General features: G+C 47.7%; 1 protein-coding gene across 1 annotated transcript; it reads right to left on the bottom strand.

Annotated features, from left to right (window-relative positions):
- Window positions 1–3,533: 3,533 nt before the first annotated feature.
- On the bottom strand, window positions 3,534–12,042 carry LOC149363476 (uncharacterized). Its single transcript, XM_089568559.1, has 6 exons — window positions 12,020–12,042; window positions 11,459–11,573; window positions 9,475–9,584; window positions 8,051–8,127; window positions 6,480–6,551; window positions 3,534–3,721 (listed from the first exon to the last, which is right to left on the bottom strand). The coding sequence occupies exons 1-6, from the start codon at window positions 12,040–12,042 to the stop codon at window positions 3,534–3,536; spliced, it is 585 nt and encodes a 194-aa protein (XP_089424685.1).
- Window positions 12,043–18,356: the final 6,314 nt, after the last annotated feature.

The following is an 18,356-nucleotide window of genomic DNA, read 5'->3' as shown; positions in this document are numbered from 1 at the left end:
CTATAAGCCCATTTGTCCGCATGGACAAAAAACTGAAAACTGCTTCCAGCGTTTTATTCCTCACACATTGTAGTATCTACCCACATATTAAAATTAAATTTCTGGTAGCCCATTTTTTTTCTATTGTTTCAGCAGACAATGGCATGGTGTATATTAATATCTCAGGAACTAATTGGCCTAGAAATATACAAATTGCATATTTGAAATCAGCAGAAAAAAACTGAATAAGGCTGTGCAGTTTCATTGCATTTGGTCTGTAAATAAAAAAAAATTTCTAAGACCCATGTCCCCCCTCAACTGTTGCAGCATGAAGTCGATGCGTCAGAGATCGGGGAGCTCTTGATCCTGCCTCTCATTCAATGCTGCTACCGATTCGACAATACAAGGCAGCTTGGAGCACAGGGAAGGCTGTTGATTTTTATCGCTGTTTTTTGTTTTTGTTGTTCCACTTTTATCGTATGTTTATTTCACGAGCAAACAAAATGTGTCATTTCTGAGCATAATGCTCATACCCACCGCGCTACTACCTTTCCCTCTTGGCTTAGGCTTCAATAAGGCTCAGTGCACTCACTCATCAAAAAGAAAAAAAAGTTGTTGAGACTCAGTTATTGTTGATTCCGTCAAAGTATGACGCTTCCATTCTTTTAATTGGTCCTCCGCTGTGGTGCTCAAGTCGCGGAAAGTTTTCACGCAACTTTAGTTACGCCGCCACTCAAGAGGCAGCGTGAAGCTGTGCGGTGCACAGTCAAGTTAAGTAGTATGTGAAGTTTTGTAGTTTAGAGAAAAGTATGCATGGTCTCCTTTAAACAGAGGATTGTTGATACTATTTCCTATTGTAGCTGTAGAAAATGATCGAAAATGTGCTCGGGAGAAGTGGTTACCACTCGCTACGTTTCTGGTGTCTTTGCTTAGTGATAGTTTTCCTATCCAAAAACACACTGGCACGAACTTCAGTGCAGTCTTGTTTTGTGCACCATGGCAATACAGCATGTTTATGGTGTTTTTGCAAAGTATCAAAGTAAATCATAGTTGCTTTTTTTATTCTTCTTTGACTTGTGGTGGTCAGTTTTTTTTTGTACAGTGTGATCAAACTGCTCGCAGCTACTTGTCGCTGCTATTCTTTTTTTTGTGTGTATTCATTACTGCAAAGTTGAGTAGAAGCATAGCTTTTATCCTGCCCAATTTTAGCTTATTGATTTGAGGCCTGGATGTTAAGGCTTTGGTTTTCAAGTTCATCTGTGGTTTTTTTTTCTGGTACGGAGTTCATTTATGCAGTGTAAAACAGTGCTGCTTCCTACAGGATCATTTTTCTAGTTACTGTGGTCCGCATAATTTGTGGGTTCTCCTTTATTTTTTTTTTTTTCGATGAGAAACAATGACAAGTGCCAACATTATTTATATTTACAACCTTGCTCTGCGTTTAAAAAAAAAAAAGTTTTTGGAACAGTTGAGTGTCCTTGAATCTCATCTTGTAAACCCCCTTATCATCATTTCATGCCATACTGCTCTATACATTGCCTCAATGCCCAAGTTGGTTCGAGGGACGACAAAGAACCGCAAGTGCCTTAATGTTGACTGCACTAAGCTCTGCTAACTAAGACTGCTCAAGTTTTTTTTTTTGTATTGTTTTTTCCAGGCTCCGTGAAAAGTGTGAATGCTTCTTCACTATAAACATTTTTTACAGGGTCAACTCTCGTGGATGTTTGAGGAAAACATTTGTCGAGTTTTACTATAAGCAGCACTGTGGGATGCAATTCTTTTTTTTTTTTTAATTTTGAGGTAAACTTTTGTGGTAGGCTCTTTGGTAAATTTCTTTTTGGTTAGCTGTTAGCTTTAATTCCTAGTCTACCGAACTCAGTTGAAACAAGTTTTCTTCGGCATGTTCATTCGGTTTTTACTCTCCGCGGTGCACATTTTCACTCTGTGTATATGAAAGGCAATGAGCATCCATAAAATTGTTTTTTAGAGCAAGGCGATTTGTCATTTGGGATCAAGGTCTAAGTAGTGCCTTGATGTCATGCTTCATTACCTTTACTGGCGTGATGGCTGTGATAGTCCTCCAACTACTTTTTGCGCAGGGCCTCATTGCGTACAGGTTGCTTTTCATGTAAGCGCTTTGCATTCAAAAATTGCTTGTATGCTAGAGCTGACTTAACATTTTTATCTCGCTAGTTATGTTTTATCAGCCTGGCTCATTGTTCAAACTTTTAAGATGTCAAGATGTGAGCTGACTTTTTACTCGTGCATGTTGAAATAAATTATTTTGTAATGTATATAAATGTGTTGCCTTTGTCATGGATAATTAATCGGCTTTTGCGTGCCAGAACTACTTGTGGGCCGCAAAGAGCGTTGTAGTGGAGGGTTCAAGATTGGCCTTGAAAACCACTGAAACCTGTTAGTTTTAGTGACGACAGCCAGTTACAAGAACTTCAGTTGGAGCTGGAAAGTTGTTCGTCATCACCTGGAGCCCACGAGGCACCCTAGCGTACGAAAGAGCCTTAGCGCACAGCATACTCTGGCACTATCTCTTACTAAGTCGTTGCCATGGAGCCCTTCTTCAAGCTACTGCCCCACCCTCCTCTTCAACTTTGCTCCTTGCACTCTCTTCGCTGTTGCAGTCTTTCATCCGCTGCGCTCCGTGCTTTGGTTACGACGGCGAAGCATGCCGTGGAGGCGAAAAGCAAAAGACGCCCATGTGCTGTGCAATGTCAGTGCGCGTTAAAGATACCCTGGTGGTCGAAATTATTCAAGAGCCCTCCACTACGGCACCTCTTTCTTTCTACTTTCACCCCGTTCTTTCATCCCTTCCCTCATGGCATGGTTGCCTTCACTTCCCTCATTGAGAAGTGAGACAGTTACTGAGCCATTTCCTATATTCAGAACCACATTTTTAGTGGTTTTTGACTGGAGGAAATCTCGCAGTAACTGTCTCACTTCTCAGTGGATACCTCAACTGCACCGTAAAGGAAGGGAGGAAGGTGGCAGTGAAAGAGAGAAAGGGGCACTGTAGAGTAGGGCTCCGGAATAATTTAGACCACCTGGCAATCTTCAGCGTGCACTGACATAGCACAGCACACGGGTGCCTTTTGCGTTTCGCCTCCATCTAAACGCAGCCACCACCCGCCACGGTGGCTCAGTGGTTACAGCGCTCGGCTGCTGACCCAAAAGACGCGGATTCGATCCCGGCCGCAACGGCCGAATTTCGATGGAGGAGAAATTCTAGAGGCCCCTGTATTGTGCGATGTCAGTGCACGTTAAAGAACCCCAGGTGGTCGAAATTTCCAGAGCCTTTCACTACGGCGTCCCTCATAGCCCGAGTCGCTTTGGGACTTTAAACCCTAATAAACTAAACTAAACGCAGCCACCATGGTGCTCTGGAAAACTAGTTTCTATTTTTCATTATTCGGTTGTGCAATAAGAGCTAGTTACTCAGTCTTTCCTTCGATAACCATTATTAGATGGGACGGATATGGGGCTGTTAGGTGTGCAGAGACTACCACATGGAGAAACAGATGTGGCGCGGAGCAGTGCCTTTACTTCCCATAGCTTTGCGACCGCATCAGTGGAACCGCGGGCTGCTGGTGTGGCACACATGCGGTCAGCGTAAGCGGGAGCATAGGCAGCCCCGCATTTTGCAGAGCCAAGGTGACTCGGTACTGCACCTCCACGGGCATCATGGTCCACGGCTCCCGAGTGGTGAACAGGATCTTGGACTTGCCATCTGCGTGGACACGGCGCTGCGCATCATGAGTCTGTCGTGGCCAGGCTCAGAGCTATTGCTTGACCATGTGGTCACCGTATTCTGACTTCATTGACAAGTAAGTGGAACTTTGTTGCGAGATCTGCACATACAGCGTGCCAGCACGTGACGATCCCGGTCTGAACGTGCTGGCTATGAAATGCAGTGTATCAGTTATTGCTACAATGCTGGGGAAAGCCTCGACGCTGGTCGTAAGGAACAGATTCCCTCTTGGAGAGTTCCTCGTCTACTTTATCTTCTCAACTATCGTCCATATTCCAATGATGCTAGGTCGTAATAGAACATTGGCTCAATTTTTGCGGTGGCCGCAATTGGAGTTTGAAAGCAAACAATTAATCCCTGCACTTAGTCACACCTAGGGTCCAAAAGATGACTGCAAAATATTTCTACATTTTCCCTTCCACTTTACAATCAACGAGGGGAATTTTCATCCTGCCGATAGTTGTTTGTGTACTTTCTCTTAGTAGCTTGGTGCCACAAAGGCAAATGAAGCCGAAGACTAAATGAAAGCAAGATATGAAAACCGTTGTAACTGTACCTGGTCATGGTGGATAACTAAAAAAACCTTTCATCGCAATATGCGTAATTATTTTGCCTTCTGATCAAGTCAAGTGCAATTCCATTCCCTTGCTTATGCATTGAATCCACTTACAGTAAATTTCCACTACCGTCTGTCTTAGTCCATTGATCTTCAATAAGACTGGTCCTGCATCATTCGCGATCGCCCTATCCCATCACTTTCTAATCTTATCTTACAAAATGCAGTGGCTCAATGCTTATGACGCTGGCTGTTCAGCACCAATATACGAAAAAATGATATACAGGTGCCATCAACCGATGATTTCAGAAGTAAAATGCGTGCATGGTTATGGTGCTTGGCTGCTGACCCAAAAGATGCGGGCTCGATCCCAGCCGCGGCGATCGAATTTCAATGGAGGCAAAGTGCTAGAGGACTGTGTACTGTGCCATGTCAGTGCGCGTTAAAGGACCTCTGGTGGTCGAAATTATCCGGAGTCCTCCACTGCGGCGTCCGTCATAGCCTGAGCTGCATTGGGACGCTTGGGACACATGAACTAAACCAAACCAAACTGATTTATTCACGCCAATCCCAGAGGTTGTGCTACAATGCCATTGACTTCCAAGCAGAAGCAACCCGGGCCCATCCTTTTCGGATGACGTTGCAACTTTGAATCTACTGACTGCAGTATTTTTAAATTCAGCTTTCTCGGTGATAGATGCATCTTCTGCTGAGAGACAAACATTAAAATACCCTTAAAAAAAGGTAATAAATTTTTACTAAGAACAATAATTGGATGGTGTTGACTTCGTCACCTCTGATATGCAAGCTTTAATACCTAACATACACCCAGTGCTACACTGGTCGGTTTAATTACATCATTACAGGTTGCTGCTTTGTGGCCATTGCAGGAAGCTACTATATGCCTTAATTTGTCTGGGCTCTTGTTTTATGTACCTATTTCAGCGTGAAAAAGAAAAGCAGGCCAAAGCAGTGAAGGCAAATTAAGATTGGACGTCCAAGGAGACGCTCGTTTAAGGGAAAATGGCGCATGTAATGAGCCGCACACAGGACTTTGAGAATTTGACTTGCAGCGGCATAAATTGCAGATGCGAATACACTGAAGAACAAGACAAAAACTTTGTTTTGTACCGCCTTTACAATATCCCTTTTCCCAGGGCCTTTCCTGTTTCTGTTTTCCCATATATTTTTTAATAAATGCTATTATATGGGCGACTAAAATTTGCTGGTCTGGTAAAGATGTGGCTAGAGACAGCCACACAAGTCCGAAGACTGGGAGAGATTTTATTTTCCCAATTTCGACAATTAGCTTTTAATTCTGCACAATCCCGAAACGTTGCGTGAAGCGGTGGGCAGCTCATTGTAAACTTTACACGCTGGGGATGGGCTATATGGGGAGCCAAATGCGCATTCTCGTTTTTACTTTTCGGGATAGTGATTCCTGTTACCTGGCAATGTTAGCATGCGTAGTTGTGATATCGCAGCACTTTGGGTGCATCGCATATGCGCTAAGAACAAAACTAGCTGACGGCCAAGCTTCTCTGCAATGCAATTTTCCAGCGCAGCTGCTGGGGTACCGGAACCATAGCAAGTGCATACGGAACACGCAGTTCCTAATTGAGGAGGCTCTAGGCAGTGCGCACAGCGTTCCGCCGCTGTTGAGCGTCTCCTCGGGAGAACGGCCAGCGCGTTTACAGCGCACGTTACACGGGCGCCACCCTGACATGTGGCGCATGCCTTACCGATGACGTCATCAGTGAGCAGGGAACGGCGTGTGCTATTCTGGTGCCGCTCAACCTCCCTTCGTGCTCGCTTCGCTATCACCGTCTTAAATCCTTCGCTGCGCTCGGTTACACCAACAACTGTGAGGCAAACTGCTCAACCTGCTAACAGGCAAAAATTTACAAAAATTTTTAGACAGTCTATATAGACTTAATAGATAGATCCTAGAGAACAGTCTATAGGCAATAACAGATGCTATAGACAGTCTATAGACAATCCATAGATTTATGGTCATACACTTTTAGTAGACTTTTGTCTATAGACTATGAATTGACAAACAGAAATATCTATAGCAAAGCAATAGAGTCTATAAGAAGTCTATAGACTGTCTATAGACCATTTTATAAGGGCTAAGAGCTGCGTTCTAAAAGTCAGTTTCAAGTGCCGTAGCATTCTTACCGTTGTCGGCACACACGTGCAACAGGGCCCAGGACTGGTTGTCAGTGTCCAGTATTTGCTGAAAAAACGTTCCTGCGAAAACAGTAATGAAAATTTCAGGCGCTCGCCCTCAAAACAGCGGGTATAACTAACCCTGTGGCGGAAAAATGCGCAGGACGAGATGAATATTGACATCCATGGCAACTCTGGAGCGCACTGCTGTCCTGTCAACACATCTTTGATTTTATCTGTCGTTGGCTTGAATATGTTATGACTACATATGAGGTTTGTCTTAACGAAGTGCTTCGAGTTAAGCACCGGTTGTTTTCGCACAGAAATCTTAATACAGACTAAATGCGTAGTTGTGTGGCATTTTTAGCGAATGAAGCTCGCAATAACTTGGTTCACAAAACCCCTCTCGCCATGTCAGGGTTGCTTTCTAACCAGTGCTTTTCATAGGCTTGAAATATTTCTAAAGGCATTTTGCTTTCCCTCGTTCTAATGCGAATCGATAACATTGCGACCAAAGGGGCTGCACGCCATGAGCCACCAACAAGTCTATTTTTTTTTGTAGTCTTGAAAAGCTGCTAAAGTAAAAAAAAATTCATGTGAACACCTAATTACATTATGTGTTGGCAGTGCGATAGCATTAGAAGGTGTTGGTGTCTTTACCTAAAGTGATGTCACTTCTGGCATTTTTTTTTACCCCGATGAGGCTTTTAATGCTCTCGCATGAAAAATGTAGTATTCTTGCCCCTGTTTTTTGTTGGCGAGCTTTAAAGGGGCTGCGAAACACTGCCTGGGGGGATACCGGCTATACTTCAGGTGGGTTCTTTATGTCACACAGATGCTGACTTAAAAAGAATTACAGGAATCGATGCACAGGAACGGGAGTTATTCAGTGAAGAAATTTCAAAATACAAGCAAACAAAACGCTGCCCTCAACTCGATTTTGGCGGGGCTTCCCACTCCTATGTCGCTCTCCCAATGACGGCACCTGGCGCAACCAATCAAAACAGCCAGCCAGAGCACGTCGCGGAAGTTTGTACTCCATGGTTGCCTGCTTTCTAACTTGTTCTTGCTGAGACTGGCAGCGTTGTTTCCATGCCAGAGCGCCCCTGGTGGTGTATTTTTATTTTACTTGCTTTGCAGGGCTCTTATCTAAGACAAACAAATTGTTTTTGTTGATCTAATATCAAACGCAGACAGGTGACAAAATGTGTCTCTATTTATTCACACAATTTGCAGTATATTTACTGTTTGTCCGGTCATCAAGCTCGCGCCAGGTGATGTCATATCCGCTGCTAAAAACCCGCCACTGTGTGGCGACACCATCAGAGCCATGAAGTTGTTTTTGGGAGGACATTAAAATATTAAAAAACGGAATGTACGCGGTATTACCGACGCTATTAGCACCATTATAACTCACTGTATGCAATCAACAGATAAAACAGTTACTAAGATTGTGTTTACTAAGACAGTTTACTAAGATTGTGTTTCTGGGCCCCTTTAAACACGCATCTGTCGACACCCGTGTCATTTGTGCCTGACTTCGCCTTTTAATGCCGCTGCTATGCAAATGCATCTCTTACCATCTCTATGCAGGTACTGCACATTGTTGTCGATGATAAAGTCGTATTGCCTCTTCATCGTCACCGCTCCGCCGTATCTGGAAAACGGCATTTTTATTGTGAGACGGTGTTTCACACATGAGCTGTAGTTGTCCAGCAGGGCGCTGTTCCAGCTCTCGCAATGTATAACGAATTGGTGGGAAGCACAAAACCATTGTGCGAAGGTGCAATGTGTGCTATAATTTGGATACAACTTAAGTCTGCAGTGAAACTCCACCCAGATTCAGGACCGCCGCACGGAATTCTTCCATGAGAAAAAGTAGTCCCTAGTTAAAACTTTTCTTGTTACCTAAACAATAGAGCAATCACAAGAAAGAAACTATAAGCTCTATAATTTCCTTTTACTGTTGTGATTGGCTAGCGGAGTAATACAGGACACCGCGGACCGTGACCCAGTGTTAGCAAGTGCTGTTTATTCAAGTTGTATCCTACTTAGAGGGCTGCTAAATGTTTGATTTAAACATGAAATTTAGTCATCTCCTTCCGACCGCCTGGACATGCCTATATACAGGTCGTCGGACCTCTACCACATGGTGTGGGGGTGACCCTCCAACCCTGCCTTTACTCCCAACCCAAACCCCACCCGGGAGGACTGGAAGGTGACCCTACTCGCCTGTTCCAACCTGAAAGCCCAAAAGGCGATGGTCGAACAAGCAATGGCGGCAGCGGAAGCCACTGGGGTTCCGTATTAGGGCCTCCACCTAGTGTTTGTGAGGGGAAGGGCACTAAGCCTGATCCCAGAGCAACCTCCATGTAACTCAGAGAAATAAACGTTTTTACCACCACCGCCTGTGTGAAGCCACGGCTTCATCACAGCGCTTCATCAAAGTAGTCATTGAGGGCATCAAAGTAGTCATTGAGGGTAAATCCAAGTGTTCTTGCAAAATTGCCGCACAAGATGCCTGATGGTCCCGTAACTTTTCTTCTATGCCACTCATCGCCGCGCGTCAATTATTGTCGACCCAGCGTGGTGCCCTTGTTTGGTTTAGTTTTGTTTATTTTCATTCCATGACTGCGAGCTTCTGCCGCGTGCCGGACCAGGCACTATTTTTCTTAGATATTTCATTCGCCAATCCTGCACCACACGCCGACACTGGAGAACTCGCAACGCAATTGCAGGACACTTTGCACTCAGCACATTATGCTACATAAGCTGTGGAGCAGCCGAACGCGGCTCGGGAGGCCTAAAATGGCTACAGTCCTGGTACAGCGCCATCTGTTGTCCAAAGGTTTGCGCTTATACCTACAACTCCACATGGATAGTCACACTGCAGCACATATGCAGCTCATCAATGTAGCTTCATTGTTTCGACTGCAGAGAATACTTCGAGCTTTTTTCCGAAAGTCTGTAGATATCGCGAAGTGAAGAAAGATTGGGGCCATACCCTTGGAGTCGGTACCACATCATGTTACTTCGCTCGGGGTAGTAGATCCTGACGACGCACGGTCGGACGGGTGGGTGAGTGGCGATCTCAAGCCAGTACTTTCCTGAAATCTGGCGCGTGCACACTGTTAGGTCTCATTGTTGCAACATTGTCCACAGCAGTTTCGTACTGTTATTATTGCATGTGCAGAAAACGGATTCATCTCTCCTCACAGCCTATGTGGTAGGTAGAGTACTCAAAGAGACGGCGAAATGCGTTTAACGGCTACATTTTAAGCATGAAATGCTTTTAGCACCCGTTGTCAGCAGTGTGGTGACGTCACGCCGAGACCGAGAGCCAACATCCGGGCACTGAATTACACTCATCCGGGCACTGAATTCCACACATCCGGGAGCTGAAACTAGAGCATCCAGGCACCGTACAAGATTTCACGAGACTCTTTAAGAGAGAGGGCCACTTAGAGCAAGAGGGGAGCTCCAGGGCGCGGAAAAACTGCTTCCTCGCTGTCCCCAAGGATGGCGCTGCGGTCCCACACTCACGCATGTAAAAGACCGGCCGCTGGGCCTTCAGCTCATGACGTTTCCCTCTTTGGCAGGCAGATGTACACACGCTCGCGGAGTATTCGAACGCGCTGCATATACATTCTTGTCAGGCCTGCGTCTCGTGTCCGCGTACGCTTCTGCATGCTGTCACCGTCAAAGCTCCTTAAGCCAAGCAGTGGAGGCTGATAGAAACCGGATACAGCTGACGAGGCAGGGCGGAAGAGATTCCCCAGACACTCACAGGAAACGATTGCGTCCACATGGACCAGTGCACAGTATGTGTGATGTGGTGTGGTGTGTTGAACACTAGACCCATTTCAAGATTTTGACTAGTACCATCTACAACCAATGTGTTATGCCCGTAAACATTTCATGCTTCTACTCTCGGTTACGGGAGAGGCAGAGATTTTTTACTTCTTTGTCAACAAATTTAGCCCGTCCCGTGTCCGTCCATGCTCTAGAAACTTTGAATGCCCTGAGTAGAAAAGTTTACGTGGAGTGAGCGTGGCAGCTGCTAAGACCTGAATAAGTGTACAAGGTGCTGCTAAAAGGAAGTAAAAAATTCTCGTCTCTTGTTTCTTGTAAGTGTTAGTTCATAATATCGTCAATTTGAGCTGGTGGTCAGTGTGTGCACCAGCGTCTGACGTGCCACGGACGGACCGGCCTATCAGCCTCGACGTAAGCATTTATCGCCGAACATGACAAAAACCCGCAGCCGTCGCACTGCACATCGGCTAGCTTCGTTGCCTCACACTCACATTTACACCTCGACCTCGAATTGCCACTTAGCGAATAGGGCTTTTAAGATCAAATTAACCTTAATACCAAGTAGGTCGATATCTAAACTCTGAAAATTTGTACCACTGCTCTTTGAAACCCATGGCGACAGTTCTACATCTGCGGAAATCCCCATCCCTCCCCCCTCTTTTTTTTTTTTTTTGCTTGACTGCTTGACTTTCGTCCTTGGACTCTCATAGTAAGCTAAGACACGATTGATTTCGGTCTCAAGCTCTGCAATCGGTAGTGTAGTCAAGCGCGTGAACGAAGTGATCACTGCGCGCCATGCATGTCATGGCTGCAAGAATTCGCAGAGTTTTGCGTAAGCCGACCACAGTGTGTGTGTAAGCAGTGCATAGAAGGAACTCGTCCGAAACAACCGCGCGCTAAATTGAAATCCCTTCAATTTATTGGAACATTGCACCAAAATTTGCGGAACAACTAAAAAGCTGTTTTTGTGCTAGATTTGAAGATATGCCTGCGCTCTGAAGAGGCGGTTAGCTGGCCAGTGAAATGCGAATTTAAAAATCAGAAAATTTGTGATTCACTTTGAATCAACTGTGGTGTAGGCGTTCGGCCACCGTCTAAATATGCTTAAGTATCCTAACCAGACCTTTTATCCGACTTGTGCAGTTTGTGTATAGATTATATAAATACTCCCTCACCGCACTCCAGTCCTCCGTGCCGGCAGTTGGCAGTATTGGGCAGCGTCCGCCAGCGGCCACTCCCGACAGTGCCAGGAGTGACCAAGCTATTGACAGCATGTGCAGCTCCTGAAAGCTCAAAGGGGAAACGATTCACTGGTCGGGTCAGTAGTTCACTGCGGAAAACTTGTTGCGAGCAAAAACTCGGAATCACCATAACCATTAATTTGGGACGAACCCATTTACGGGGTGTCCGAGCTTACCGATCCGCGTATCACATATGGCCTGAAGCTTTCCTTCTAAACATACAAAGGTGAACGCGCATTGTTTCGTATACCGTATACTTGAAAAATCTTCGCTGCCGTCTGCGCTGGCGGTTCAGATCATGTGACTGCCTTCCCCACGCCAGTATGCCTATGTGTGGTAAAAAGAGAGTAGCCTCTCCTCTAGCGCATTCCCTTTAAGGGGTAGGATATGCTGCCCTAGTTCCGGACTAGATTTCGCCAGCTCTACCCCCCACCCCACCCCTCCCTAGATAACAAACACGCAACACTCGGGCACAGACTGCAGACACACACTCACCCTTTACCATAGCCCGCTATCATACCTCCTTCCTCACTCCTGCTTGCGTCCTATGCCCAGAACACTTCGCCTCTTCCCTTCACATCCTTCCCTCTGCCCGGCGGACCCTCCCCTGCGGGGCCTAGAAAACCTCAAGACCTGGGAGGACTGGGAGACTCTGCTGCGCTCGGAGGACCCGGCCGTGCATGCATACCATCGCCACCGGCCGGGCTGCCAGTATAGATGGACCTTAGGAACATAAACACTTGAGCGCAGTGAGGTCGTGCAGGGACCCTGGGGTTTGCCCCGAATTCGTCTTACAATAAAGTTTTTTTTTTCTCTCTCTCTCTTATTGAGTATACAGAATGCATATTTGTATATAAAGCATAGTAACTTGATGCAGTTAACAATGGGAGGAGGCCTTTACACGTGGCATCGGAGGTCCTGAGATTAACAAATAGAAGAGGCCGAAATCTCGGTTAAAATCTTCGTAATTTCGATTGTTTCGAAGAGGGAATTTGTCTCCGTAGCTAACCGTAAGTATTCCGCATTTTTTGTGATGGAAATTACTTTGTCCATGGCAACGAGGCTCTCCATGAGCTGGCTCGACATCTCTACCACCGAGCAGCTCAAGAAGGGCCCCACTTCGCGAACCATGGAAGAGATGGGCGACTAACATATCAAGAAGTAACTCAGCACTACAGGCAACTTCCCCCGCCCAGTGTGAAGCAAGCGGTGGCATAGAGACGTCTTCAAATAGGCGTCTTCCCCCCCCCCTCCCCTCCCCCCTATTTTAATTAAACATATTATCCCGGACATTGAGGATGACTAGTAAGAAATGTGGAACGAGAGGGACCTTCGCACATATATCATTTGGGAGTGCTCAGAATCCCCAGGCAGGGCGAATAAAATAGATAGTAGAGACGCCTGGGAGACCTTGCTGCGTAGCCCGGACCCTGGGCACCAGCTCCTTTCCGTCCGACTGGCTGATGAGGCCTCCGGGATTCAAGAAATCCAGGCCAGCTTCTGACGCGGCGACCCTGTCCACCGCAATCCCTCCTGGCCCTCATCTCTCGACTGAGAGGGATGGCCGGAGGGTGCCACGAGGTCGTACTTCTTCTGCTGGACAATAAAGTCTTTCACTCACTCGCTCCACAAACACCATGCCAGTGCTCTGGAGGACAGCTTACTCCCTTTTCACTCCTTTCGTGTTTATAGTGAAGTCCACTCGCCTCTCTTACAGCTTGCTAGAAGGTAGGCCAATATCGTGTGCAATTACGCATCTTTTTTTTTTATACTGTTCGCTCGGGAACGGGCTTTCGTGCCCTTGCGTTCATGAAAAAAATCAGTCAGTGATGACACTGCATGTTTCGGTGGCCTTCGTTGCCGGATAAAAATGAGGGGATTCTTGCACCTTGAACAGATTCTTACGCCCCGATTTCTACACCGAAATGTGCCTTATTGAAATGAAGATTTTCGAGTGAATGAAGCTGCAATCTTTGCAAGAAAATTTGAGTGTGCCTTGTGCTTATCCCAAAGGGATGTCGTCGGTCAGCTGGTGATCCTAAGTGTGTCTGCGTGGCCGCTGACTAGCCTCTGGCGCTTGCAGAGAGATCCACTGACCAGCGCTGGGGGTAAGGAAGCTGCATTCCAGGGCCTCATCGCTGAAAGCAGGGGGCGGGGGCCTATTTATTCTAACCTTATTTATTCTGACAGAGTGTAACGACGGACAAAATACTTCTCTTTAATTATTGATTCAGCTCCACATCTTACTCACGTCTATCACCTGTGAGTTTTTATGCTTTATGGGGTGCACTGTGCCCCGCTGTGCCCGTGCGCTGGTCACTCATTGAACTTGGCGCGTATTGCGTTTACAGTTGCCATTTCTTATCGTCCTTGCTTCTCTTATTTTCTGCGATGGTATTGTCAATTATGCATTGGGCAATTGTGTTGATATTTAGTGAAGAATTAATGGTTTATGAGGTTTGACGCCTCAAAGCGACCCAGACTATGAAGGACACCCTACTTGAGGGCTCCAGAAATTTCGAGCACCAGCTGGGGTTCTTTAACGCGCACCGGCTTCGCACAGTACACGGGTTTCTAACATTTCGCCTCCATTGAAATGCAACCTCCGCGGCCGGGATCGAACCCGCGTCTTTCGGGTCAGCAGCCTAGCACCATGACCACTGAGCCACCGCGGCGCGGCTGTATCAGGATCTAATGCTTAGGCATTATAGGGTCGCAATTATCCCATTGTTCGCTCTTTTTCAGTTTGGCGCCGTTAAAATGAGAGGGAAAATCTGCATCGGCGGAGCGCAGCAACGCCCCCAAGCGAGCGGCAAGTGCGCAGAGAGGGAAAGTGGCACCGAAAGCGAGCGCCCGTCATCGAATGATACAACTCGGTGTACCAAGGCGAAGTGTGTATAATGTAACAAATACAAAAGCACAAAAAATCGTTGTGAGCCACAAAGGCAGCCCAAATAAAGCGAAGTGTTAGATGCAGCACATGCGAAACATAAAATCAGTCATAAAACCTATACAAAGTACAGCAGAATGAAATGGAGCAACTGTCTGGCGATGGGATGCGGTAGGAGGGAAAAGCATAAAATGGAAAGCATCTTCGATCCCGGAAACGGCGGATGCGTTTCAATAGGGGCGAAGCGCGAAAGGCGCCCTTGTGCTGTGCGATGTCAGTGCACATTAAAAATCTCCAGGTAGTCGAAATTATTCTGCAGACCCCACTATTAAATTTACCCACTACGGCCCCTCTTTCATCCGTTCCCTCACGGCGCAAATGAGGTGGTTGAGGTGCCCACCGAGAAGTGAGACAGTTTCTACGCCATTTAATTTCCTCAAAAACCTATATTATGTAAACATAAAAACGCATTCTGCTTACGTAGTTAATTGCACGGACCATCTGAGCGTTTGTCTTTCTAACACCCAAAAGAACACATTTTGTAGCGTGAGCTATACACTGGCCGTGGATGAGCAGTTTCGCGTGAGCGTGGATGAGCCAAGCTGCGCGAGGAGCGAGTGACGTTACAGCTGCGCAGCTGGTGCGCCGGAGCTTGGCCGGAGCCGCCGCCGCCGTTGCGCGGGGGAAACCCGCCAGCTGCTCATTCCAGAACCGTGATGTCATAGTCCTGCCAGACGTTCCGGTGTCGGCGCGCTTTCCAGAGGGTAGCAAACGGCCTATGCCTTCAGCGCCGCGTTTCTGGCACAACGTTGTTGATGTCACCGCATGCAGCGCACACCTGTCACTACTGATATATTTCGCCGTGCTCGTAGCGTGTCCCACCAGGCATCGGATCCAGGATCACTGCCGCATTGCCGAAGGAGGAAGGAAACGTGGGCCGGAGACGGGGAGTAGGGGAAGTGAAGGAAAAACTGTATTTACATGGTTACATGATTATTTACATTATCTACATAGAGCGGGACTGAGAATGGCTCTCAGTGGAAGGGGAACGTCTTCGTCAACCGTAGTCGACTGGAGCTAGCAGTCTTCTCTCGGCCACACTCACGGCCGAGTTAAATATCGTTCGGTTTCCCCAGACCCCTGGCTGGGGAATAATGGTCGACGAGCAGTGTCCAATCGGATGGACCGAAGGGGACGTTCTTGTTACCACCCACGGCTGGGCAGGTGCGGGTTTTTCCACTCTCTCGCCGCTGGGTTGATGAGAGGGGGAGATGCTGACTCATCCAGCCCTGCGGGAAAGGAATCTCCCGAAGTCTTCCAGCAGGTGAATGAACTTGCTTCCCCGCCGATTGCCCAGAACGCGAGTCGGGGCCACAGAATTCTTCAATTATCCGCCAGCGTGACCGGCGCCGGCACGTCGCCTCCTCTGTGGTCGCTCGGACAATACCTCCGGCGCGTCCCCGGCTTTCGCCGCTATAGTGGTCATCTCCGCTGTGGTCGCTCGGACAATACCTCCGGCATTCCTGCTACACTAATCCGCTCAAGGAATTTCGCTGGGGTTACTGCTGACAATGGCCCTTGAAATTCCTGCTACACTAATCCGCTGAGGCTCGGAGGGGCATTCCAAGCATCCCACTTCCCACCGCCGTCGCGGGGTTGTCGGCCTCGATGAATGTTCACGGTAGCTGCTTGATCGGGCCCACGTGGTTCGAAGTACGGTCACAACAGCACGTCCGCCGCCCGAAGAGGTCTCGTAGTGGTTGCAGCCATCGCTGCTGCGCGCAGAGACCTGGAGTTGTGTCCGTTCGGCTTTTGGTCACAGCTGGGCCCAAAGGTTCTTCTTGCTTCGTTGACAACTGTAACGGTCTCAACCAGCAAGGTACACAGCCCAACAAGCAGAAAGCGCCAAACCGACTTTAAGAACTGCCAAGCTGTTTTCGGTCGACAAAGTCTCTTTAGAAAAAAATGAGCTGTCGCGTGAAATTTACGTCCTCCTCCGAAAGTTTCCAAGTTTGACCAAACCAGAATACACAGAGCTTGTTTAGCCAAAAGGGAAAAATTTCCTAAAATTTTGGGGGGGTGCCGTAGCACGGTTTATGTCACAGAAAGCCACCGCCCGTGAGAGCACAAAGGGAAGGTGGAGCTGCTGAACACACATACAAAACAGACAAAAATGATTCCCGCTAAAGCAAAAAAACAAAATAGAAATTTGCATAGCGGATTAACGTCCGGGGAGCCAGGAAAGGGCATTACACGGGAAAGCTTCGGCTGAGGCCATCAGCGTTGCCATTACTCGCACCTTTCGGCAACGCATGTGAACTGAGTCCCGCAATGCCAAGCTCCGAAATTTCGCTCTCATTTCGCATAGGAGAGTGTAATGAACAAAAGACAAAAAACAAGCATTAAACTCAATATGAGATTATGCGTCATATCCGCCCCTTGCGCGGCCGTGGTCCGACAGCTGCTTTAGCAGATGAGACATTACATAATGCTAGGAATTTCAGCTTGCATTTCTGTACAGGAGAGTTAAATGAACAAAAAGAAACAAGCAATAAACTGAATAGGATTATTCCTCAAAACCGTCCAGAAACAGCGTTACGATTAGAGGAATTTACTGGTTCCTATTCTTCAGCCGCCCCCTGCGCGGCCGCGGTCGGATTGCTGCTCTAGCAGGTGCAACAGGACACAAGGCTACGAATTTCAGCTTGGGACCCTTAACTGTTCCTCGTCCAAGTCTCGCGGTTCTGAAGTTTGGCTGACGCTCAGAAAGCAGAATGCGAGAAGGGAACGAACGAGTGCGAATGCCGTGCCAGCGTATCCGTCTCTCTCGGAATGGGTTCGCGCGTGGCGTTCTCTTGGCTTGTGTTCCCACGGGGCGAGTGCGAACTCTTGAGCACCGAGGTGCCAAATTGGGGCGGCTACGCGGTTCGGATTTCAGTCGAGCAGTCAACAAGAGCCGCACTTTCCCCTTAATTAACTCTTCCCGTTTGGCCACCTCTTTACGCTGCCGCTCCGTGGAAACCCTCGCTGTTGGTTTGCGGGGCGCGTCACTAGCCATCGCGGAACCGTCACAGGTTAAGTCGTCGGCGTTCGCCTCATTTCCAATTTGCGATCCAGCCTGCTCTGGCTCACTACCGTGAGAGTTTATAAGGGTTACAGGGTCACGTTTGCCCTCTTCACCCGCGTGCTCTGCTGGCGCTGCGAATTCTGGAGCCTTCGAAGTGGTGAGGACCTGCGCAGCGTTATCTCCAAGACTAAGGCCCTTTTCTTTGGGCAGCCTATCCAAGCGATTTGGGAAAATCGAGGGATGCTGCATAGGCAGGTCTTGGGAGACGGCTGCCTCGGTCAGACGCAGCTCGAGCGGGCTCTCGATCGCGACACGGGCAGTAAGTTGGTCGTGTTCGATACCTTTCCTATCCTTATACTGGCGGTACAGCAGGCCAGAACGGAGCTGGAAAGGTATGTTCTTCCGTGACACACATATGTCACTTTGGTGACTCAAGTTGCGTAGAGATTTGTCTTTCTCTTGCTCAGCGGTGAACGTTTCCCTGTCCACACGAAGGAGTTCGAGAAAGCCATCTGAGTGGGGCAACACTAGATTCGTAATCAGTTCCTCACCTAGCCCCAGCTCATCATTTGCGCCTGCTTCGGAAGACTCACTATCGCCTGCACTACTATCGGTACTCTTTACCCCTGTGCTAGTAGTGAGTAAGTTCCTGGGCTGGCTCGTCATTAGGTAGCGCGGAGCCGTCACGGCTTAAGTCGCCGGCGTTCGTCTCATCGTCAGTTTGTAACAAAGCCTGCTCTAGCACATCACCGTGAGAATTTACAGGCTTCGTGCTTACAGGTTGAGGTTTGCCCTCTTCAACCACGTGCTCTGCTGGCGCCGCGACCTCACGAGCCTTCGAAATGGTGAGGACCTGCGCAGCGTTATCTCCAAAA

This window comes from Amblyomma mixtum, chromosome 2, assembly GCF_055824585.1.
Source record: "Amblyomma mixtum isolate Tamu chromosome 2, ASM5582458v1, whole genome shotgun sequence".
NCBI classification, from domain to species: Eukaryota; Metazoa; Arthropoda; class Arachnida; order Ixodida; family Ixodidae; genus Amblyomma; species Amblyomma mixtum.
This window is presented reverse-complemented; position numbering and strand designations above follow the sequence as displayed.

Excerpts from the sequence above, each read along its gene's own strand:
- LOC149363476 (XM_089568559.1), bottom strand. The coding sequence starts at position 12,042 with ATGATAGCGGGCTATGGTAAAGG. Across the intron at positions 11,574-12,019 it reads ATAGCGGGCTATGGTAAAGG|CTTTCAGGAGCTGCACATGC; the intron begins GTGAGTGTGTGT and ends TTCCCCTTTGAG. Across the intron at positions 8,128-9,474 it reads ATGTGGTACCGACTCCAAGG|ATACGGCGGAGCGGTGACGA; the intron begins GTATGGCCCCAA and ends GCCGTTTTCCAG.